Source organism: Bombus vancouverensis, chromosome 4 (assembly GCF_051014615.1).
Source record: "Bombus vancouverensis nearcticus chromosome 4, iyBomVanc1_principal, whole genome shotgun sequence".
NCBI classification, from domain to species: Eukaryota; Metazoa; Arthropoda; class Insecta; order Hymenoptera; family Apidae; genus Bombus; species Bombus vancouverensis.
In genome coordinates, this window is record NC_134914.1 from 6089718 (window position 1) to 6114205 (window position 24488).

Here is a 24488-nt window from a genome sequence, read left to right on the forward strand (position 1 = left end):
ACTTAGTGTACAAATAATGAGGTTATGTAGATTATGCTTATATATAGTGTCTATCCAACGAGACGAGGCAGTAAACGTAAACATTATTTGACTGCTACAGATTATACATACTTTATCTACAATCTACATATGTATCTCTGTATATATTATTCGCAATTGCAGAGTTAGGTTCATTATAGAATATCAAATAGGATATGGAATATATTGTGACGTCTTTATATAAAAAATGTATGTGAAATTAAAACAAAAAGTATCAGACAAAAGATTATTTTGCTGTAAACATGGAGTAAAAAATTCTACCGAATTTAATAAATTTAGGATCTGCTAGAACTAAACTTTAGTACAATGTTAAGAAATTAAATTTGATATTCGTCTTAAAATAGGAGTACTATTAAAATTACCGTTGATGTTGCTAAACACTATAACTCGGCCTAGATCACTTCAGAATCTTTAAAAATTATTAATTAATTAAAATGATAAGCCTCTACCTAGGTATATGCTGTATAAATTTAAATGAGTATAATAGTGAGTAAATGAATATTACGAATATGGAACATATAAGTGAGGTCAACAAAGTATTCCAACATATTTATACACAATTTATTAGTTTCATATTGTATTAGATCGTATCATTGCAGTCTTTTACTTCTGAATGGTAGGTGCAGACTGATTGGATGATTTGGAATCTCGCATAGAAGCGCTACGTCTTCGCTTTAGTTCTTCTTGACGTCTATTCTTAGCTTCCTTTTGCCGTTGTGCTAACAGCTTCGCATACTCTGCTGCTTGTTGCTTGCGAGCCAAGCAACGCCTCCTCTTTAGAGCCAGTCTATGCCTCTTTCTCTATATAAACATATTTTTATTTTATCATAAACTCCTTACTTTTGGAAAATTTTAACTGAAACAAAACAACAATACAATATAAATACATATATGTACAAACCTGGAGTGTAAGTGGGGTAATAAGACGTTGAATTTTAGGGGCTTTCGACCGCTGTGGTTTGCCCTCTTTTTGAATTGGTCGTTTCACAACGAATCGACGGACATCATCTTCCTTGGATAAATTAAATAGCTTGCGAATTTTGCTCGCCCTCTTGGGTCCTAAACGGCGTGGGACTTCCTTGTCAGTTAAATCCGGGATATCCTGTAAGAATTTAATCAACTTATACATTAAATGCTTCTTAGCATTAAAAATGTTCTTTAACATGTTCACGTGGGCGCTGCTTTTTGTATTTCTCGCCGTGGGACAGCGCTCATATGGATTATTATTTGAAGGCCACATGCAGTTTATAGATAGCTATTATAAGAATGTCCCTTTGGTTGAAGAACATTTGCAGAAAAAAACATTTATTTGTGGTACTGTAAAAATAAACAAAAAATTTCTACCGCCACAGGCGATACAAAAACAAAAACGGGATCACATTGTGAGTTTTGAAAATCGTAGCAGAGTTAAATTTTTTAAATGGACTGACAAAAGACCAGTTTATATGTTTACTACTTCCAAGAATCACATGTGTACAATTATTCAAGGAAAAAATGATGAACTAAAGCCTGATGATTTTTTTTTTATAATAATACAAAAAAGGGTGATGACTTATCCTATCAAATGACATCGTACTATAGTTGTTTACGGAAAACCGTTAAATAGTACAAAAAAATTATTATACAATTAATGTGAGGGACTTGCCTCATAATTTTGTGGTACATATATCAAAGACGATGTAATAAAGATATTAATATTTTGCAATTTAGAGAAAAAAATTATTGTTCATCTTTGATCAATAATCACCACATTGCAGAAATGGCTATTGAAAAGCAAATACCTTCACAAAATGTTCACATTTTCTCCATTCACATAAAGGGTCTGTAAGAAAGCCAAGAAAAAGATGTAAGGAATGTTACAAATGTTTATATAAAAAAAACATTAGATTAGAGACTATGTCACGAAAAAAAACTAAAAAAGTAACGATATATTGCAATCGTTGTGAGAGCCAGCTAGCACTTTGTTTGAAATGCTTTTAAAAATTGCATAGAAATATATAAACAATTAAGTTAAGTTTATAATATTGAATTGCTGTGTTTACTATCGAATTTTTCTTTTATACGTTTATAATATTAAGATGAAATAAAATAAATCCTACTTTTTTTTTATTTAATAGGCGTTAAATTTCCGTTTAAATTTTCAAATATTTCAAATGGCGACTTTTTCTAGTTACTAAACGAACTACATTTTCAGTGGTACACACCATCTGATGGAACATCCAAATGTGGGTCAGGTGCACGCCGCCCGATGTGAAACTCGAGCGCGAGCCACCGGTGGTACGCGCCGGCGTGAACGTCTTAATAACTTAACTCACTGATCATTACAGCCATAGATATGTTGACTTTTAGTGTATCGCTTGTACACTGAGAAAAAGTGTAAATTATATAACACAGTCTCCCAAATCAACACGATAGTTAATCTTCCATGTTTACGATAGTATCGTAAGATAATAAGTCAATTCTAAGATACACCCTGAAACATGGATTATAGATAGAAAGTACAGTCAAATTAATACCTTTTCTCCTTTTTTGACAATGACAAGAGCGAGTACTGAAAGGTTGGAATCAACGATGCATCCACGGACAGATTTACGTTTGCGCTCACCATCACGTCTAGGTCTGTAGCATGAATGTCCTTTTGAGAGCAGTAAACGTACGCGCCCTAGATACAGGAATTTTTAAAAAATTAAAATCAATGCATTGTACCAAATCTATAAAATTCATAAACACATGAAGTTGTTACAAACGAAATTAAAATAGAAAATGCTTGTGTTACCATTAGTCAGAACACCCTGTTTCATAGGAAATCCTTGTTTATCATTGCCACCTGAGATACGAACGACATATCCTTTCCATTCGTTACCAAGAGCATCAGCCTCTACTTCTGCGCCCATACGCTTTTCGTAAAAAATTCTCAGCTTATGCTCATCGGAGATTTCAAACAGTTTTTGACATCCCGTTGCAGGATATGATACGTTCAACTAGAAAACACATAAATATCATACAGAATATGCAAAGATTTAACAGCCTTTGTCAGTTTATTCAATGTACATAATCAAATAAAAAATGTTCTATATACATAGTTGCATAAAGCTTTATTAAAAAGTTAGAACAAAAATTCAAATTACAAGGGGAATTGTAAGAAACTCGTGATTACTATGCTATAAAATAACAGTAGATATATCACTTTGTAATAAGACTTCAATTGACTTATATTTATAAAGCATATTTTCCTTGATAATAGCCATAAAATATATTCGCAAAGGTCGGCCGTTTATACTTGTACAGTGACATATAAGTTAAACGTCTAAGACATTTTAATGAGGTTATGCTTGCTTTCATAGTATAATAATAAAAATTGTAAATTGTAATGCTCTGAAGAAAATTTAAGTTATTCCTCGTTAGAATATGACTTGCTTAATGTTGTTTATAATGTCAAAGTTAAATAAAATGAGTCATATTTCAAAATTGGTTAAGTATACAGATAAACGAATGTTTCATAAATTATATATATCTAAAATTATTTATAGCATTTCAATAGATAAATTTTTATAGTAACTGTTTGTAATATTTGTTAGATTCTGAAATTATTACTGGATGTGTACCTTCATTTCGATAAGTATGAAACAGCACTGCGAGCTACAAACAGAAAGATGGGATGTTGCATTAACGGACACTGCGTGCGTACTGTGAGTGCGTTAACCGGATATCCGGTTTAAGTCCAATGAAATATTAAAGTGAAAATAACAATAAACAAACTCTGTACAAATCTGTAAACAAATCATATTAATATTTATGTTTATATAGTAATTACTTAAAACTTAATTTTTTAATGTTAAATTAGTTCATCAACAAATTATATTTCTCTAACAGACAGATGTGATGAAAATTAATAACATTTTTTTCAAATATTTAAAACCACTAATGTGTACGTTCATTACATAGAAAATATATAAATACAAGAAAAAACGTTATTGTTTCTTTATTTTTAAAAGATAAGTAAATATCCAAATATTTTATCAAAAGTATTATTTATATTGTTGTCTATTAGAAAGAACTAGGTTTTTAGTTCTGGGATAGTTCTTTGGAAAAGTTGGAATTTTTGCTTGAGTACATGAGTAAATAACATTATTATAATAGATTGATCGTATATGACGATATATGAATAATGGATAAATAAATCGAGAGTAGAATCGCGTTTTACGCGTAATAAGCTGGTTTACACTATGGCAATAACTGACATTTTGTAGAAAGAGAAAGAATAGCGATAAGTTGTTTTTATTAATGTATTTTCAGTCCTATTCATACATATGATTATAATATAATGATTAAATCATTATTTTGTAGTTCATTAAAATTTTAAATTATATCATCAACAATATTTACAGTAAATAGGGAAATTAAAAATTAAATTCATAATAGACTTTTCATTGATCAATCAATGATAACATCAACAAAATTGTTACTTAGTGTACAAATAATGAGGTTATGTAGATTATGCTTATATATAGTGTCTATCCAACGAGACGAGGCAGTAAACGTAAACATTATTTGACTGCTACAGATTATACATACTTTATCTACAATCTACATATGTATCTCTGTATATATTATTCGCAATTGCAGAGTTAGGTTCATTATAGAATATCAAATAGGATATGGAATATATTGTGACGTCTTTATATAAAAAATGTATGTGAAATTAAAACAAAAAGTATCAGACAAAAGATTATTTTGCTGTAAACATGGAGTAAAAAATTCTACCGAATTTAATAAATTTAGGATCTGCTAGAACTAAACTTTAGTACAATGTTAAGAAATTAAATTTGATATTCGTCTTAAAATAGGAGTACTATTAAAATTACCGTTGATGTTGCTAAACACTATAACTCGGCCTAGATCACTTCAGAATCTTTAAAAATTATTAATTAATTAAAATGATAAGCCTCTACCTAGGTATATGCTGTATAAATTTAAATGAGTATAATAGTGAGTAAATGAATATTACGAATATGGAACATATAAGTGAGGTCAACAAAGTATTCCAACATATTTATACACAATTTATTAGTTTCATATTGTATTAGATCGTATCATTGCAGTCTTTTACTTCTGAATGGTAGGTGCAGACTGATTGGATGATTTGGAATCTCGCATAGAAGCGCTACGTCTTCGCTTTAGTTCTTCTTGACGTCTATTCTTAGCTTCCTTTTGCCGTTGTGCTAACAGCTTCGCATACTCTGCTGCTTGTTGCTTGCGAGCCAAGCAACGCCTCCTCTTTAGAGCCAGTCTATGCCTCTTTCTCTATATAAACATATTTTTATTTTATCATAAACTCCTTACTTTTGGAAAATTTTAACTGAAACAAAACAACAATACAATATAAATACATATATGTACAAACCTGGAGTGTAAGTGGGGTAATAAGACGTTGAATTTTAGGGGCTTTCGACCGCTGTGGTTTGCCCTCTTTTTGAATTGGTCGTTTCACAACGAATCGACGGACATCATCTTCCTTGGATAAATTAAATAGCTTGCGAATTTTGCTCGCCCTCTTGGGTCCTAAACGGCGTGGGACTTCCTTGTCAGTTAAATCCGGGATATCCTGTAAGAATTTAATCAACTTATACATTAAATGCTTCTTAGCATTAAAAATGTTCTTTAACATGTTCACGTGGGCGCTGCTTTTTGTATTTCTCGCCGTGGGACAGCGCTCATATGGATTATTATTTGAAGGCCACATGCAGTTTATAGATAGCTATTATAAGAATGTCCCTTTGGTTGAAGAACATTTGCAGAAAAAAACATTTATTTGTGGTACTGTAAAAATAAACAAAAAATTTCTACCGCCACAGGCGATACAAAAACAAAAACGGGATCACATTGTGAGTTTTGAAAATCGTAGCAGAGTTAAATTTTTTAAATGGACTGACAAAAGACCAGTTTATATGTTTACTACTTCCAAGAATCACATGTGTACAATTATTCAAGGAAAAAATGATGAACTAAAGCCTGATGATTTTTTTTTTATAATAATACAAAAAAGGGTGATGACTTATCCTATCAAATGACATCGTACTATAGTTGTTTACGGAAAACCGTTAAATAGTACAAAAAAATTATTATACAATTAATGTGAGGGACTTGCCTCATAATTTTGTGGTACATATATCAAAGACGATGTAATAAAGATATTAATATTTTGCAATTTAGAGAAAAAAATTATTGTTCATCTTTGATCAATAATCACCACATTGCAGAAATGGCTATTGAAAAGCAAATACCTTCACAAAATGTTCACATTTTCTCCATTCACATAAAGGGTCTGTAAGAAAGCCAAGAAAAAGATGTAAGGAATGTTACAAATGTTTATATAAAAAAAACATTAGATTAGAGACTATGTCACGAAAAAAAACTAAAAAAGTAACGATATATTGCAATCGTTGTGAGAGCCAGCTAGCACTTTGTTTGAAATGCTTTTAAAAATTGCATAGAAATATATAAACAATTAAGTTAAGTTTATAATATTGAATTGCTGTGTTTACTATCGAATTTTTCTTTTATACGTTTATAATATTAAGATGAAATAAAATAAATCCTACTTTTTTTTTATTTAATAGGCGTTAAATTTCCGTTTAAATTTTCAAATATTTCAAATGGCGACTTTTTCTAGTTACTAAACGAACTACATTTTCAGTGGTACACACCATCTGATGGAACATCCAAATGTGGGTCAGGTGCACGCCGCCCGATGTGAAACTCGAGCGCGAGCCACCGGTGGTACGCGCCGGCGTGAACGTCTTAATAACTTAACTCACTGATCATTACAGCCATAGATATGTTGACTTTTAGTGTATCGCTTGTACACTGAGAAAAAGTGTAAATTATATAACACAGTCTCCCAAATCAACACGATAGTTAATCTTCCATGTTTACGATAGTATCGTAAGATAATAAGTCAATTCTAAGATACACCCTGAAACATGGATTATAGATAGAAAGTACAGTCAAATTAATACCTTTTCTCCTTTTTTGACAATGACAAGAGCGAGTACTGAAAGGTTGGAATCAACGATGCATCCACGGACAGATTTACGTTTGCGCTCACCATCACGTCTAGGTCTGTAGCATGAATGTCCTTTTGAGAGCAGTAAACGTACGCGCCCTAGATACAGGAATTTTTAAAAAATTAAAATCAATGCATTGTACCAAATCTATAAAATTCATAAACACATGAAGTTGTTACAAACGAAATTAAAATAGAAAATGCTTGTGTTACCATTAGTCAGAACACCCTGTTTCATAGGAAATCCTTGTTTATCATTGCCACCTGAGATACGAACGACATATCCTTTCCATTCGTTACCAAGAGCATCAGCCTCTACTTCTGCGCCCATACGCTTTTCGTAAAAAATTCTCAGCTTATGCTCATCGGAGATTTCAAACAGTTTTTGACATCCCGTTGCAGGATATGATACGTTCAACTAGAAAACACATAAATATCATACAGAATATGCAAAGATTTAACAGCCTTTGTCAGTTTATTCAATGTACATAATCAAATAAAAAATGTTCTATATACATAGTTGCATAAAGCTTTATTAAAAAGTTAGAACAAAAATTCAAATTACAAGGGGAATTGTAAGAAACTCGTGATTACTATGCTATAAAATAACAGTAGATATATCACTTTGTAATAAGACTTCAATTGACTTATATTTATAAAGCATATTTTCCTTGATAATAGCCATAAAATATATTCGCAAAGGTCGGCCGTTTATACTTGTACAGTGACATATAAGTTAAACGTCTAAGACATTTTAATGAGGTTATGCTTGCTTTCATAGTATAATAATAAAAATTGTAAATTGTAATGCTCTGAAGAAAATTTAAGTTATTCCTCGTTAGAATATGACTTGCTTAATGTTGTTTATAATGTCAAAGTTAAATAAAATGAGTCATATTTCAAAATTGGTTAAGTATACAGATAAACGAATGTTTCATAAATTATATATATCTAAAATTATTTATAGCATTTCAATAGATAAATTTTTATAGTAACTGTTTGTAATATTTGTTAGATTCTGAAATTATTACTGGATGTGTACCTTCATTTCGATAAGTATGAAACAGCACTGCGAGCTACAAACAGAAAGATGGGATGTTGCATTAACGGACACTGCGTGCGTACTGTGAGTGCGTTAACCGGATATCCGGTTTAAGTCCAATGAAATATTAAAGTGAAAATAACAATAAACAAACTCTGTACAAATCTGTAAACAAATCATATTAATATTTATGTTTATATAGTAATTACTTAAAACTTAATTTTTTAATGTTAAATTAGTTCATCAACAAATTATATTTCTCTAACAGACAGATGTGATGAAAATTAATAACATTTTTTTCAAATATTTAAAACCACTAATGTGTACGTTCATTACATAGAAAATATATAAATACAAGAAAAAACGTTATTGTTTCTTTATTTTTAAAAGATAAGTAAATATCCAAATATTTTATCAAAAGTATTATTTATATTGTTGTCTATTAGAAAGAACTAGGTTTTTAGTTCTGGGATAGTTCTTTGGAAAAGTTGGAATTTTTGCTTGAGTACATGAGTAAATAACATTATTATAATAGATTGATCGTATATGACGATATATGAATAATGGATAAATAAATCGAGAGTAGAATCGCGTTTTACGCGTAATAAGCTGGTTTACACTATGGCAATAACTGACATTTTGTAGAAAGAGAAAGAATAGCGATAAGTTGTTTTTATTAATGTATTTTCAGTCCTATTCATACATATGATTATAATATAATGATTAAATCATTATTTTGTAGTTCATTAAAATTTTAAATTATATCATCAACAATATTTACAGTAAATAGGGAAATTAAAAATTAAATTCATAATAGACTTTTCATTGATCAATCAATGATAACATCAACAAAATTGTTACTTAGTGTACAAATAATGAGGTTATGTAGATTATGCTTATATATAGTGTCTATCCAACGAGACGAGGCAGTAAACGTAAACATTATTTGACTGCTACAGATTATACATACTTTATCTACAATCTACATATGTATCTCTGTATATATTATTCGCAATTGCAGAGTTAGGTTCATTATAGAATATCAAATAGGATATGGAATATATTGTGACGTCTTTATATAAAAAATGTATGTGAAATTAAAACAAAAAGTATCAGACAAAAGATTATTTTGCTGTAAACATGGAGTAAAAAATTCTACCGAATTTAATAAATTTAGGATCTGCTAGAACTAAACTTTAGTACAATGTTAAGAAATTAAATTTGATATTCGTCTTAAAATAGGAGTACTATTAAAATTACCGTTGATGTTGCTAAACACTATAACTCGGCCTAGATCACTTCAGAATCTTTAAAAATTATTAATTAATTAAAATGATAAGCCTCTACCTAGGTATATGCTGTATAAATTTAAATGAGTATAATAGTGAGTAAATGAATATTACGAATATGGAACATATAAGTGAGGTCAACAAAGTATTCCAACATATTTATACACAATTTATTAGTTTCATATTGTATTAGATCGTATCATTGCAGTCTTTTACTTCTGAATGGTAGGTGCAGACTGATTGGATGATTTGGAATCTCGCATAGAAGCGCTACGTCTTCGCTTTAGTTCTTCTTGACGTCTATTCTTAGCTTCCTTTTGCCGTTGTGCTAACAGCTTCGCATACTCTGCTGCTTGTTGCTTGCGAGCCAAGCAACGCCTCCTCTTTAGAGCCAGTCTATGCCTCTTTCTCTATATAAACATATTTTTATTTTATCATAAACTCCTTACTTTTGGAAAATTTTAACTGAAACAAAACAACAATACAATATAAATACATATATGTACAAACCTGGAGTGTAAGTGGGGTAATAAGACGTTGAATTTTAGGGGCTTTCGACCGCTGTGGTTTGCCCTCTTTTTGAATTGGTCGTTTCACAACGAATCGACGGACATCATCTTCCTTGGATAAATTAAATAGCTTGCGAATTTTGCTCGCCCTCTTGGGTCCTAAACGGCGTGGGACTTCCTTGTCAGTTAAATCCGGGATATCCTGTAAGAATTTAATCAACTTATACATTAAATGCTTCTTAGCATTAAAAATGTTCTTTAACATGTTCACGTGGGCGCTGCTTTTTGTATTTCTCGCCGTGGGACAGCGCTCATATGGATTATTATTTGAAGGCCACATGCAGTTTATAGATAGCTATTATAAGAATGTCCCTTTGGTTGAAGAACATTTGCAGAAAAAAACATTTATTTGTGGTACTGTAAAAATAAACAAAAAATTTCTACCGCCACAGGCGATACAAAAACAAAAACGGGATCACATTGTGAGTTTTGAAAATCGTAGCAGAGTTAAATTTTTTAAATGGACTGACAAAAGACCAGTTTATATGTTTACTACTTCCAAGAATCACATGTGTACAATTATTCAAGGAAAAAATGATGAACTAAAGCCTGATGATTTTTTTTATAATAATACAGAAAAGGGTGATGACTTATCCTATCAAATGACATCGTACTATAGTTGTTTACGGAAAACCGTTAAATAGTACAAAAAAATTATTATACAATTAATGTGAGGGACTTGCCTCATAATTTTGTGGTACATATATCAAAGACGATGTAATAAAGATATTAATATTTTGCAATTTAGAGAAAAAAATTATTGTTCATCTTTGATCAATAATCACCACATTGCAGAAATGGCTATTGAAAAGCAAATACCTTCACAAAATGTTCACATTTTCTCCATTCACATAAAGGGTCTGTAAGAAAGCCAAGAAAAAGATGTAAGGAATGTTACAAATGTTTATATAAAAAAAACATTAGATTAGAGACTATGTCACGAAAAAAAACTAAAAAAGTAACGATATATTGCAATCGTTGTGAGAGCCAGCTAGCACTTTGTTTGAAATGCTTTTAAAAATTGCATAGAAATATATAAACAATTAAGTTAAGTTTATAATATTGAATTGCTGTGTTTACTATCGAATTTTTCTTTTATACGTTTATAATATTAAGATGAAATAAAATAAATCCTACTTCTTTTTTATTTAATAGGCGTTAAATTTCCGTTTAAATTTTCAAATATTTCAAATGGCGACTTTTTCTAGTTACTAAACGAACTACATTTTCAGTGGTACACACCATCTGATGGAACATCCAAATGTGGGTCAGGTGCACGCCGCCCGATGTGAAACTCGAGCGCGAGCCACCGGTGGTACGCGCCGGCGTGAACGTTTTAATAACTTAACTCACTGATCATTACAGCCATAGATATGTTGACTTTTAGTGTATCGCTTGTACACTGAGAAAAAGTGTAAATTATATAACACAGTCTCCCAAATCAACACGATAGTTAATCTTCCATGTTTACGATAGTATCGTAAGATAATAAGTCAATTCTAAGATACACCCTGAAACATGGATTATAGATAGAAAGTACAGTCAAATTAATACCTTTTCTCCTTTTTTGACAATGACAAGAGCGAGTACTGAAAGGTTGGAATCAACGATGCATCCACGGACAGATTTACGTTTGCGCTCACCATCACGTCTAGGTCTGTAGCATGAATGTCCTTTTGAGAGCAGTAAACGTACGCGCCCTAGATACAGGAATTTTTAAAAAATCAAAATCAATGCATTGTACCAAATCTATAAAATTCATAAACACATGAAGTTGTTACAAACGAAATTAAAATAGAAAATGCTTGTGTTACCATTAGTCAGAACACCCTGTTTCATAGGAAATCCTTGTTTATCATTGCCACCTGAGATACGAACGACATATCCTTTCCATTCGTTACCAAGAGCATCAGCCTCTACTTCTGCGCCCATACGCTTTTCATAAAAAATTCTCAGCTTATGCTCATCGGAGATTTCAAACAGTTTTTGACATCCTGTTGCAGGATATGATACGTTCAACTAGAAAACACATAAATATCATACAGAATATGCAAAGATTTAACAGCCTTTGTCAGTTTATTCAATGTACATAATCAAATAAAAAATGTTCTATATACATAGTTGCATAAAGCTTTATTAAAAAGTTAGAACAAAAATTCAAATTACAAGGGGAATTGTAAGAAACTCGTGATTACTATGCTATAAAATAACAGTAGATATATCACTTTGTAATAAGACTTCAATTGACTTATATTTATAAAGCATATTTTCCTTGATAATAGCCATAAAATATATTCGCAAAGGTCGGCCGTTTATACTTGTACAGTGACATATAAGTTAAACGTCTAAGACATTTTAATGAGGTTATGCTTGCTTTCATAGTATAATAATGAAAATTGTAAATTTTAATGTTTCATATGAAGAAAATTTAGCTTCTTGCCTTATGATTTAAGTTCCAATAGTGCGTGCCATAAGCAACAACAAGGTTGGTCAAATGTCGAACCATTTCACGATCTGACTGAGTGTTCGAAATTGTGCAAATGGTTCATGTCTTTTTGTAAATGCGTGTGTAAGGCACAATTAATTTTATTTTGCAGGATGTTTGATAAATAAATACTACCAACTGATCATTGGACATGCAAGATTTATTATCTTGAAGTCAATAATAAATCAATAACATTTTTATTACAATTCCTAAAGAAACATATATTTTAAATTATGAATGTCTTAATAAAATTTATAAAAATTTAATAATCTTCAGTTGTGTGGTATCTTTCAAAGCATATTGGTACATGTAATGCAACTTTACATCTTTTGCATTCCCACGTTGTTTCACTACGTTTTTTATGTTTTGTGCAAACTTTACAGGCTCTTGATGGCTTTGATTTCGATGGTGTTGGATCTATATGCTTGGGAAAATGACCCCAATGTTTCCCGTGCAATCTCTCTGGTAAATCTCCATTCGATAATCGTCCTTTTCGTTTATACTCTGGTAATGGTATATTTTTTAGTAATGATTGGGCTATTTCAATTCTATATTCAGCATAAGTCTGTTTTTTGTTAGTATCTATTTTGTTGAATAAAATGTACGAGTTAAACAGAGCAATATCAAAGAGGTAAAAGAAAACTTTTCGGTATCCTTTCATACATTTCCTCATCACAGGGAAGCACGCTAGCATTCGGTCTTGCCGGTCAATTCCAATCATTCCTTTATTGTACTCAATGACACATCTTGGTTTTGAAGTACAATTGAATTGATTTTTTTCTGCTTCAGTCATTTCTGCTGTTTCGTGTTTTGAAGAAAGAATATAAATGTCTCGTATATCCTTCCATTTTAATGCCAGTATTCCATTGCAGCTTCTTATTATATATTCACCCTTTTTTAATTTTACTTTACAAAAATCTTTTGGCATATTATTTCTGTTCGAGTGCACTGTTCCAACAACATTAGTTTTACTGCTAATTAAAGTTTTAAACAGTTTTGGAGAACAATTGTTTAAATATAAAGTATGTCCTTTATGTAATATTGACTGTGATAGCTCCTTGACAATACTTTCAGATGCACTGTCACCAGAATTTATTTTATCACTACCAGTATATATTTTAAGATCATAGCAATAACCTGATTTTGACTCACATAATTTATAAAATTTTATACCAAACCCTTCTGACGGATTAAATTGTTTGTAGGATAAGTGTCCCTTATATTTCATCAATGATTCATCGATAGTAATGTTCTCTTGCATTGTATATACTTCTTTAAATCTTTGATTAAAAAAATTTATTACAGGTTTTATTTTACATAATTTATCTGTATTGTTAACTGAATTGTTATCTGAAAAATGCAAACATCTAGTTATTTGCAGAAATCTTTTGAATGGCATTGTTTTTCTGAAAATTGGAGTTTCTATAACTGCTTTCTTAGACCAATTCATTTGAATTGTTGGTTTTTTAACTTCAGCCATTATTATACATAGTGCAAAATATATTTTGATTTCACCACTGTCTACGGGAAACCAAGTTTTATCTATTTTTAGTCTTTTATTTTCATTGTTCATTATTTGGTTTGCGTATTGATTCGTCTCTGTGACAATATTTTCCCAAAATATATTATCAAATATTATATTAAAAAAATCTAATTCTTTTTTGTTTTCACCTAACTGACTCAAAATTGCCACTTTTATGCCAGGAATCTCTGTATAGTTCCAGATTTTTGGATCATTAGTTTCTTCTTTCCAAATCCATAGCTCTGATTGTTGATGATTACTGTGGTCTTCATCGTCGGTATCATCTTCAATAATCAGTCGCTTACAACGTTTTCGTACAAGAAGTGAAATATCACTACTGTCACTATCACTATTTAAAGTATCTATCAAATCACTTTTTGCAATGCTAGCTGAATTTTCAATGTCCTCAACAACGCTTAATATTCTTTTTGAAGACATTTTTGAGGGTACCTTTCTAATATTTTTCAAGAAAATATATCTGCATGTCCGAATGCGGCCAAGAAAATTAGTAAGTATTTGTCGCGTGTAGCCCGAAGAACGTACCACGTCTCTCACACGTATTATTTACTTTTGGTCCGAATGACTTACCATGTCTCTCACACGTATTATTTATATTTGGCCTGATCGACGTACCATGTCTCTCACACGATATCGTAGGATAAGGGGTTAAGTATTCTACATTTGGATATGACTTGCTTGATGCTATTTATGTTGAAGATAAATAAAATAAGTCATATTTTAAAATTGGTTAAGTATACAGATAAACGAATGTTTCATAAATTATATATATCTAAAATTATTTATAGCATTTCAATATATAAATTTTTATAGTAACTGTTTGTAATATTTGTTAGATTTTGAAATTATTATTGGATACGTACTTTCATTGTGACAAGTATCAAGCAATGCAGCGAGCTATAAACAGAAAGACCATATATCGCACAAGCGGACACTGACTGCGTAGTAGAGTGCGTACACCGGATATCCGGTTTAAGTCCAATGAAATTTTAAAGTGAAAATAGCAATAAACAAACTCCTTATAAATCTGTAAACAAATCATATTAATATTTATGTTTTCATAGAAAATATAACTTAAATTTTTAGTAGTAAATTAATTCACCAACGAATTACATTTCTCTGATAAACAGATATGAAGAAAATTAATAACATTTCTTTCAAATATTTAAAATCACTAATGTGTATGTAGATATTTTATTATATAGAAAATATGTAAATGCAAGAAGAAACATTATTGTTTCTTTATCTTTAGAAGATAAGTAAATATTGAAACATATTCTATCAAAAGTATTATTTATACTGTTGTCTATTAGAAAGAACTAGTTTTTAGTTCTGGGATAGTTCTTTGCAAAAATTGGAATTTTTGCTTAAGTACATGAATAAATAACATTATCATAATAGGTTGATCATATCTTATGACGATATATGAATAATGGATAAGTAAATCTAGATTAGAATCGAGTTTTATGTGTAATAAGGTGGTTTACACTATAACAATAACTGTCATTTTGTAGAAAGAGACGAGAGCAGGAGGGGGGCAGCGTTCTGAAATGCCGACTTGCGGGCGTGTGTGACATTTTGATGTAGAGTGTCTTTGATGATTTTCGTCATGTATTGATTTAATACATAGATATTTCCGAAAAAAGTTAAGTTTAGTTGATCTTTTCAGAGGAAAACAAATAATAATGAGCTATTTGAATTTAATGTAAAACATTGAATATATTAATTTTTTGTAGGAAGATGGATGTCGCAGTGATAGAAGTCCTTCAACAAGCGGGTAGTCAGGATCCCACTATTTTGAAACCAGCTGAACAAACTCTAAAACAATGGGAAACTGAAAGGGGATTCTACACTGCGTTATATGTAAGTTGCATAAATAAATGTAAAATAAATTTGATTAGATTGTAAGGAGGCAAAAATTTATTCTTGATCATTTTTATTTTAACTAGCATATATAAGCATATACTATTTGCTTATGTATGTAAGATTATTTTAGGTTATTTATTTTCATTACTAACGAAAGTCTAATTATTATATTGTAAGTAAAATATTAATAATTATTTCAGAATGTGTTTTCTAATCATTCCTTGAGTATCAATATTAGATGGATGGCTATTTTATGTTTCAAAAATGGTGTTGATAAATATTGGAGAAAGAATGCTCCAAAGTAAGTATTATTTAACGCAATCAAATTTGACTAATAGTATTAACATCTTAATGTAAATTAATAATTAAATAACATGCATTATTACTACAGTGGAATTGCAGATGACGAAAAGGAATTTCTTAGACTACGTTTAATAATAAACTTTGAAGAACCTGTAAATCAGTTAGCTATCCAATTGGCAGCTCTTATTGCTAAAATTGCAAGGTAATTGATATTGATTAAATAATTTGTGTTTATTTTTCTCTCTGATTCATAAAATAAGTTAAACGAAATAATGTTGTGCAGATATGATTGGCCTAGAGAATGGCGCTCATTAATTCCAACCTTATTGGATGTTATAAGAGGACAAAATCCTTTGGCCCAGCATCGGGCACTGTTAATATTACATCATGTTGTTAAGTGTTTAGCCTCTAAACGTTTAGTTCCTGACAGACGACTCTTCCAAGAATTAACCAGTAGTGTGTTCAGTTTTATTCTGAATGTGTGGAATACTTACACAGAATCTTTTCTTATAATGGCATCAAATGGAGCAGACACAAATCAGATACAGGAAGCTTTGGAAAAAGCATTGCTTCTATTGAGAATTCTTAGAACACTTATTGTAAATGGGTTTAATAAGCCTTCAGAATCCCATGATGCTATGTCATTCTTAGAAATTGTTTTTGAACGTGCAAGAACTTGTCTTGAATGTCGTTAGTATATTTCTCCTCTGATACTATCCTTAATATCAGTTATATATTTGTCTCTTTTAATAATGATTTTTATATAATTTTAGGAAAAACATTAATTTCAAGAGGTATACAGATGGAAGTATGCGATAAATTTATAATTCATTTAACTAAAGTATTAATAGGAGTATTAGAAATGCATCCATTTTGTTATGTAGAACTAATACCAACATCATTAGAATTTTCTGTTTTTTATTGTTTTACTGAAGCTGGTCAAGCCCTAGCTTTTGAAAGATTTGTTATACAGTGTTTAAATTTAATGAAAGGCATTTTATTATCTACATACTATAAACCAGCTAAAGTTCTTAAAGGTATATATGATGGATAATGGTATTTTGTAAATTTATGGGTGTGATTTATTAAGCTTGAAAATTTGTTAATACAGATACGAAAAATCCGTTAACGTTGAGAGCAAATCAATTGAGACAAGAATTTTTTACACCTGAAACATTAGCAGAAATTTGTTCAAGGCTCGTAACACATTATTTTCTTCTAACACCTGCTGAATTGGAATTATGGGATACAGATCCAGAAAGTTTTGGTAAATATTTGTATACATACATACATATATGAATATATATATATGTACATACAATGTTTTATATTTTTTATTTATACTGTTTTCAGTTGTCGATGATGGCGGTGAATCATGGAAATATAGTTTAAGGGTAAATATTGTATAGCCGACTATTTACAAATATTTATAAATGAATTATAATTGTAAAATTATACATTTTTATTTACTTTATAATTAATATTTTATTTTCTTTAGCCTTGTACGGAGTGTCTGTTTGTAGTAATTTTCCATCATTTTGGAGAAGTTCTTGTACCAGTTTTAGTTGAATTAATGCAAAGACATCATCAACCAGTTGACCCGAATAATTTGCATGCTATTCTAGTAAAAGATGCAGTATATAATGCAGTTGGTTTGGCTGCATTTGATTTATATGACGAGGTGAGAACAAAATATCACAAAAAAATCAGTGTAAATAGTCAGTCATCCAATTTATCATGCTTCTATTTATTAGGTAAATTTTGATCAATGGTTTTCAACTACCTTAAAAGAAGAGTTGAAAATTCGAAGTAACAATTATAGAATTATTAGAAGACGAGTATGTTGGCTTATTGGGCGCTGGACAAGTAAGTAAAGTGCAGCTTTTTAAACAAGTAGGATTTATTATGTAATAATTTTGTATCGTAACAAAATTGCAGCTGTTAAGTTAAGTACAGAGTTAAGACCAGAATTATACAAACTTATGGTTGAAGTTTTGAGTCCTGAAGAAGATCTGGGTGTTCGTTTAGCAGCAAGCGATGCTTTAAAACTTGCGATAGATGATTTTCAATTTAATCCGGAAGAATTCTCGCCATATTTAGAACCAGCATTCTCTTTATTATTTTCGCTCCTAAAAGAAGTAAAAGAATGTGATACCAAGGTATATATATATACATATATATACTGTTATATGTTACTTTCAAAATATTGTTGTAGTTCACAAAAACATATTTTAAATAATTTTCAGATGTATGTATTATACGTATTATCATTTATGATTGAACGTGCTGGTAGTGAAATAAACCCACTTGTTGGAGCCCTCAGTTCATATTTGCCAGCACTTTGGCAAGAATGTGAAGAACATAATATGTTAAGATGTGCTATAATTTCAACACTTGTACATCTGGAAAAGGTACATTTTTCTTTATATTGTTTAATGAATTGAACTATATTAATATAAATCAAATTATTGACCTTGATATTGATAAATCAAATATATAACTCAATGATTTTATTGAAAATTTTAAATAATAGATAACATTTGAATTATTTTTTAGGCTTTAGGTTCTGAAAGCGTCCTTATAGAACCACTAGTAGTAGGTGTTATTGCATTAAGTTGTGACGTCAATCAAAATTGTCACGTTTATTTGTTAGAAGATGGCTTGCAATTATGGTTAGCTTTACTGCAAAATGCAGCTGCGCCAACATTAGCTATAATGGAACTGGCTAAAAATTTGCCTGCTGTATTAGGTTAGTAAATAATTCTATTTGATAATGATTCTTATAAGCATCCAGAAAACTTGATGCTCTTTATATTTTTCAGAAAAATCATTTGAACATTTAAAATTATGTTTGTATATAGTTCAAGCATATGTAATATTAAGTCCCCAAGAATTTTTAAGTCAAAGAGGAGCGATTATAATCGAAACACTTAGGTCACTTTTAGGAGATTTGAACTCGGAAGGAGTTGTAATGATAATGACAGTGTTTGAACTATGTTTATGTGCTTCACCTCGGCAAGGTGCAGAACTTATTAAACCTGTTTTAATAACTATATTTGAGTGAGTATAGTTGCTTCAGTATGTTATATCAAGTTATACACATTAATATTTATTTGAATTTTGATAGAAATATGTATAAGGAAGAAGAAGTTACGATGACGATGACTATGTATTTATCTATCGTGGCAAGAGTTTTATGGTTTTACAAAGATATTTTTATACAGGTATTAACATTTCATATATTGTATTTATGTATTTGTCAATTTGTTAATATAATTTGTGTAAGCATTAAAATAATCGTTTAGGTAATAAGCGAATTAACCAGAAAAATGGGTGGAAACGAAGTTAGAGAAGAAGTTGTATTGGGAGAAATAATACGTATATGGGTTAATCGAATGCCATATATTCCTCTACTAGAAAGACGTAAATTATTAGCTCTTGCACTTTGTTCACTTCTTGGACCTGATAGTCCTCCCTGCGTTCTTCATTATTTTCCACTAATAATATCTAATATCGTCGGAACTCTCAATGACATCACCAAACTTGACGACATAAGATGCGAAAATATTGGATATGCCATTGAGTACGTAGAAATTATTCGTACAATACATATAATTGCAATAAAAAATCATACTGCTATAAAAGTTAGCATTTTTACTTATTTTAGATCTTTGTCAATTAGTGGGCAGTCTAGTCCATCTCAGCATGATGATGAAGAATATGGAAATAAACACGAACAGCGAAAAAGGAGACTTGATTTTAGTGATCCTTTGCCTAGTATATCTTTGAAAGATACATTACAAAATCAGGTAAAGAGATAGTTCACTTTTAGTTACAATTATGTACCTATTATATGCTAGAAACCTCCTAATTCAATTATGTATTTGTTATATATTAAAAATCTTTGTTTTTATTTCAGTTACTTACTTTACGCAGATTAATTGGAGATAACCAGTTCAATCAATTGATGTTAACCCTTCATCCAGAAATTGATAAAGAACTTAAACTTTACGTATCTTTATGAAAAAGGAGAAAGTCTAATTGAAAGAGAAGAAAAACAAAATATTATGTTAAACGCCCACTACGTGTAAAAAAAGCTTTACGGCGCTTTATTATAAAACGGCACTATTTTATTGTATTATATTAGCTGTTTCACTGTACTAATAATGTTGATAATAAAAGACTTGACATTTCAAAATTCTATCTTATTCATTTGTTTAAAGTATATATATATATATATAAGTTCTAATAATTGAAGTGTTCCCGCAATAAGGTAATGCCATACCTAAATTGTATTTATTACAAGGGAAAGAAAGGCTTTCATATACAAATAGTTGTTTGATTTTGAACTGATTTACTCAAATTATTACAAATACTATAATTTAAGTAGTATAATTATAGCAATTGATTATGAAGAATTATATTCTAATAATCTAATAATCTGCAGTTAAGAATGTAATAGTACTATAATCATATTTGTTCTATTCCAAAAATTATTAAATTTCGTAATATATATAAGAATTATATATTTAAGTAGAAAAAGGCATTTTTAATTCATAATTTTTCCCGCTTCTTGGTGATTATGATTAAGAGCAATCTAGCGTTGCTGCTGCAAACTACAAACAGCTGTCGTCTATGTCAAATCGTAGCAGGGGGTTTGCCCATTTCCAGTTTCAAATAGTTCTCTGTTCTCACTAAATTGAGGCAAGGTGAGTATTCTAAAACAAATTACATTCATTATTATCCTTAAAATAACTAATTTTAATGTTTTGTGCAAAAAAATGTTTGAATCAGTATCTTTATTCAATACACGGATGTACTGTATATAATATTCGATTGGTCGGTGTACTTGTTTGACATATTCATTGATTTTATACGCTTTTTGTACATTCAATAAACAACTCAATAAACACGTGTATAGTGATATTGCGATTTCATAAATTACAAAATAGGTTTAAAGCGAAAACAAATGTTAAGTGGACGCCATGTTCATTTTTGGTTACTTACAGTAACATCTGTGATTGATGGCGTGGTATCATTGTTATTATCGTTTTAAATTTTGGTGAAATATTTAAATTGCAGACAATACACAAAACACGCAAGATTAAATTGTAAAAAAATTATATACAAGTCAATGTATTTTTTTAATTACAACAAAAACATTGACAATGTTATTGGTTCTATAAAATAGTTTTCACGCTGAATATCTAATAACAAGATATGTACATGTATAAGTAAGTACATTATACATATAGAAATATACTTTCTAGTCGCTAATAACTGATTAATTATGAATGACTTAATATTTGTTGATGATCGTAGTATACGATGCGCATTCAAAGTATATACAGGGTGTTCCAGAAATAATGTACAATCGGCATGAAGGCGATTCCACATGAAAAATGAATTAAAAATATAGATTAAAATTTGTTCATATAGTGTTTTCTTTTCGATAAAATAAAATTTGGAGATTTGGTTCGTATATGTGATTTGGCTAATTCATGACTGAGTACAAATAGACAATCAGCAGGACATTATCCTGTATAGATAAGTAAAAAATGCAGAATAAAATGTCATCGTAAAGGTTTCGTTTTTAAGAAAATAGAGTTTGTATGTGCTTAGTTAAGAATTTATCTGGCACTTGATAAATTTTCAAATTCCATTTTCTCGGAAACGAAACGTTACGTGAACAAAACTTGTTCTTCGAATGTCTTCGAATCTTTTTTTCACGTAGAATCTTTCCCTTGCCGATTGTACTATGATTACTAGGACACCCTGTAGCTCTCTCTCTCTCTCTCTCTTGGAATCTTCATTGGGCAAAAGCAGATGTTCATTTCATTCTTTTTATGTAAACTCTTTATATTTTTTAACATTAACCTTTTTAACATTAGCATCCTACTTCTAAAATCAGTATAAGGAGGCTATTTACCAAAATAGCCATCATATGTTTCTTATATTAAAGGGTCATTAATAAAAAAAAAAGAAAACTATGATACGTTGGCATGAATATTCGTATATATGAATTGAAAATTTGCTATCTATTACTTTTGTACAATTCTAGATCTTCCGATGGAATTAATTATAGATAAGTACAGGTTTATCTTTGTTAGCATAGATTTTGATAAATGATAAATTGTTATAAGTGACATAACATAGGTTTGTTTTTTAATCTGTATACATATTTATTATTTACATAGTAAAGTGACAATCACAAGAGATAAAATAAATACAAATATTATAGATAGGTTAGTTTTTTCTTTATAATTAATTTCTTTATAATCTTTGCAAAGAAATTAATTATAAAATGAATATCGTGTCCTAACAACATCTATAATGATACCATATTCATGATAGAATGATAAAGCTATATGGTTGATACAATTGTAAACAAATCAATTGCATAATAAGAAAATGATATTGAATTTTTTAAAATAAAATTCGTGATCGTGGAGCTATATTTTTAACAAAATAGAAAAATGTTATTTGAACACAAAGAATTAACAGAAAATTGCAGAGATATTTCACGCTTCGTTGCGATATCATTGTTTCCTTTTCCGTGTTTATTTTATGAACGTTAAAGAGAGTTCATAATGGAAAGCTGCTCTAGAAAAATGAAAGTAAGAGTTATTTCAATTTTGGCAGATTAATATTGTCTCCTGCTGAACCGGCATATATTTTTAGAACTATTTTCAAGAGGCCCGCGTGGGGGTGGTTTGTATAGCGGATGCATACTCAGTATAGGGGGCGTACAAAGCGACAGAATGTTATCGAATGATAGCAGTACCATGACCTAATCGTATTTCTCTTATGATTCTTCGCTGACCAAATGTCTGAGATTTACGAAATTTTAACATTTAATTTCTTCACTTATAGATGATACTTTTATTTTATTTTTTTACCGAAATTATAATTATTGTTGTTATATTAAGGTAATAGTAATTCGAAGAATGAGTTCATGATAAATATCATGATAAATATTCATTTAGGACTGCGATAAAAATATTTCGTATCGCTTCTTTGCCCTTTCTTTGTCAATGGGAGTCATGAGTTTTCAAACAAATATATTTTCTCGCGCCCCTTTCGTTGCATGTAACACCGTGACCTTTTCATGTAAAATCCTTTGAATCCCCGAGGTGCTAGTGTCGGTCCTAACGAAGAACGCCAATAATGCGTATTTCGTTATAGACATACCAGAAAAATTAATTGAAATTAGATAGGTATTAGATAGTGTTTTTTTCATGGGTTTGTATATAATTATTCCGTTTTCGTCTATTTCATATTAAAATATATTCTTTTAGCTACCAAATATTATCAAACTAAAAAACTAACAAAAATGGATTTATCACATCTTTTCCTGTGGTTTTTATTTGGTATGTATTTTTAGCAATAGAAATGCACAAGCTTGTTCATTGAGTATCAAAAATCTTGTTAGTATTTGTTTACTTCTCATTGATTATATATAGTTACATCAATCACTATAATAGATTAGCGATAATTGAAATTATAGGTTCAGTTTTATAATTTTTGGAAACGATTGGTTTGCTTAATAAATTTTAGCAAAATATTTTAAATTATCTCTTACAAAAGAAGCATAGTATTTGATAACGAAAAATAGAAACGAGTTGTAAAATAGAAATTTCGCTATATTATAAAAACGGAAGAGAACAGCAATGTTTCAAGAACTAAAGATCGATTTTTCCGCATTTTCGTAATTTTTTATTACTTAATAATTTGAATCGAACATTTTGTAGTGCATTTCTTTTTTTCGCGACATTCTGAGTAGGGGGAAAGCCTAAACTAGTGTTGTAGGTATATAATGTGATGGCGCGAAGTTTCGAGTCAATAGCCTGTTCATAAAAAGATTTCAAAAATTGTAAACCATAAGAATTGTAATAAGATATTATTGTTTTTTGGAAAGCAAAAACGTCAAATTTTCGTATCGAAGTAAACGTTGAATTGTATCTTACAATATGCTATTTTTCTATAATAAATTTTTTCTGTCTAACCAAATAATAAAAGCTCTCAACAACAACTTCTTACACGTTTTTCAAAATCTTATTCTGAGATATCCCATACACAGCAGGAGATTCACGTTGATTTACATCACTTACATAGTTGAGGCAAAAACAGAAAGGAAGAAAATATAGTAAATATGGGCAAATATATGCTGGCAAGATATTATACCTCGACGAATGTTCAAACTGGATCAATAAGAAACAGCGCAAAATCTAACAAAAACTTGTAAGCTACGTGTATTTTCTGCTCGATAAAATCGTTCTAAGTAGAGGT

At 29.9% G+C, this 24488-nt stretch overlaps 5 protein-coding genes across 17 annotated transcripts in view; 2 read left to right on the forward strand and 3 right to left on the reverse strand.

Annotated features, from left to right (window-relative positions):
- Positions 1–586: 586 nt before the first annotated feature.
- LOC143302554 (small ribosomal subunit protein eS6-like) lies at positions 587–3751 on the reverse strand. The gene is made up of 5 exons (XM_076617770.1): positions 3645–3751; positions 2816–3020; positions 2556–2701; positions 941–1141; positions 587–840 (listed from the first exon to the last, which is right to left on the reverse strand). Exons 1-5 carry the CDS (start codon positions 3648–3650, stop codon positions 643–645), a joined length of 756 nt encoding a protein of 251 aa, XP_076473885.1. The 5' UTR covers positions 3651–3751; the 3' UTR covers positions 587–642.
- A 1338-nt stretch (positions 3752–5089) lies between these two features.
- On the reverse strand, positions 5090–8254 carry LOC143302545 (small ribosomal subunit protein eS6-like). The gene is made up of 5 exons (XM_076617682.1): positions 8148–8254; positions 7319–7523; positions 7059–7204; positions 5444–5644; positions 5090–5343 (listed from the first exon to the last, which is right to left on the reverse strand). The coding sequence occupies exons 1-5, from the start codon at positions 8151–8153 to the stop codon at positions 5146–5148; spliced, it is 756 nt and encodes a 251-aa protein (XP_076473797.1). The 5' UTR covers positions 8154–8254; the 3' UTR covers positions 5090–5145.
- Positions 8255–9592: 1338 nt separating this feature from the next.
- On the reverse strand, positions 9593–14995 carry LOC117156937 (small ribosomal subunit protein eS6-like). Of its 2 annotated transcripts, none has more exons than XM_033334468.2 (5): positions 14894–14995; positions 11820–12024; positions 11560–11705; positions 9947–10147; positions 9593–9846 (listed from the first exon to the last, which is right to left on the reverse strand). In XM_033334468.2, the coding sequence occupies exons 1-5, from the start codon at positions 14897–14899 to the stop codon at positions 9649–9651; spliced, it is 756 nt and encodes a 251-aa protein (XP_033190359.1). In that variant the 5' UTR covers positions 14900–14995; the 3' UTR covers positions 9593–9648. The 2 variants fall into 2 exon arrangements, with proteins under 2 accessions (XP_033190359.1, XP_076473798.1); XM_076617683.1 differs by lacking the exon at positions 14894–14995 and adding an exon at positions 14601–14721.
- A 528-nt stretch (positions 14996–15523) lies between these two features.
- On the forward strand, positions 15524–20397 carry Impbeta11 (importin beta11). 3 transcript variants are annotated; one of them, XM_033334446.2, is made up of 18 exons: positions 15524–15675; positions 15767–15893; positions 16097–16197; positions 16288–16401; positions 16483–16889; positions 16973–17236; positions 17311–17466; positions 17553–17593; positions 17698–17880; positions 17954–18065; positions 18138–18358; positions 18446–18610; positions 18756–18948; positions 19022–19259; positions 19327–19423; positions 19505–19782; positions 19867–20008; positions 20119–20397. In XM_033334446.2, the coding sequence occupies exons 2-18, from the start codon at positions 15771–15773 to the stop codon at positions 20221–20223; spliced, it is 2940 nt and encodes a 979-aa protein (XP_033190337.1). In that variant the 5' UTR covers positions 15524–15675; positions 15767–15770; the 3' UTR covers positions 20224–20397. The 3 variants fall into 3 exon arrangements, with proteins under 3 accessions (XP_033190337.1, XP_033190338.1, XP_033190339.1); XM_033334447.2 differs by having other exon boundaries at positions 19882–20008; XM_033334448.1 differs by lacking the exon at positions 15524–15675 and having other exon boundaries at positions 16299–16401.
- Positions 20398–20816: 419 nt separating this feature from the next.
- Positions 20817–24488, forward strand: part of EndoA (SH3 domain containing GRB2 like, endophilin-A) — a 30375-nt gene continuing 26703 nt past the window's right edge. For all 10 annotated transcript variants that reach the window (XM_076617751.1, XM_076617757.1, XM_076617753.1 and 7 more), the window contains exon 1: positions 20817–20908. The gene's annotated coding sequence lies outside the window, so the exon portion shown is untranslated. The remainder of the gene's footprint in view (positions 20909–24488) is intronic.

Excerpts from the sequence above, each read along its gene's own strand:
- LOC143302554 (XM_076617770.1), bottom strand. Across the intron at positions 2,702-2,815 it reads ACAGGGTGTTCTGACTAATG|GGCGCGTACGTTTACTGCTC; the intron begins GTAACACAAGCA and ends TCCTGTATCTAG. Across the intron at positions 841-940 it reads TTACCCCACTTACACTCCAG|AGAAAGAGGCATAGACTGGC; the intron begins GTTTGTACATAT and ends ATGTTTATATAG.
- LOC143302545 (XM_076617682.1), bottom strand. Across the intron at positions 7,205-7,318 it reads ACAGGGTGTTCTGACTAATG|GGCGCGTACGTTTACTGCTC; the intron begins GTAACACAAGCA and ends TCCTGTATCTAG. Across the intron at positions 5,344-5,443 it reads TTACCCCACTTACACTCCAG|AGAAAGAGGCATAGACTGGC; the intron begins GTTTGTACATAT and ends ATGTTTATATAG.
- LOC117156937 (XM_033334468.2), bottom strand. Across the intron at positions 10,148-11,559 it reads TTGTCAAAAAAGGAGAAAAG|GATATCCCGGATTTAACTGA; the intron begins GTATTAATTTGA and ends AAATTCTTACAG. Across the intron at positions 9,847-9,946 it reads TTACCCCACTTACACTCCAG|AGAAAGAGGCATAGACTGGC; the intron begins GTTTGTACATAT and ends ATGTTTATATAG.
- Impbeta11 (XM_033334446.2), top strand. The coding sequence starts at position 15,771 with ATGGATGTCGCAGTGATAGAAGTCCTTCAACAAGCGGGTAGTCAGGAT. Across the intron at positions 16,198-16,287 it reads TGGAGAAAGAATGCTCCAAA|TGGAATTGCAGATGACGAAA; the intron begins GTAAGTATTATT and ends TTATTACTACAG. Across the intron at positions 18,611-18,755 it reads CACTTGTACATCTGGAAAAG|GCTTTAGGTTCTGAAAGCGT; the intron begins GTACATTTTTCT and ends ATTATTTTTTAG.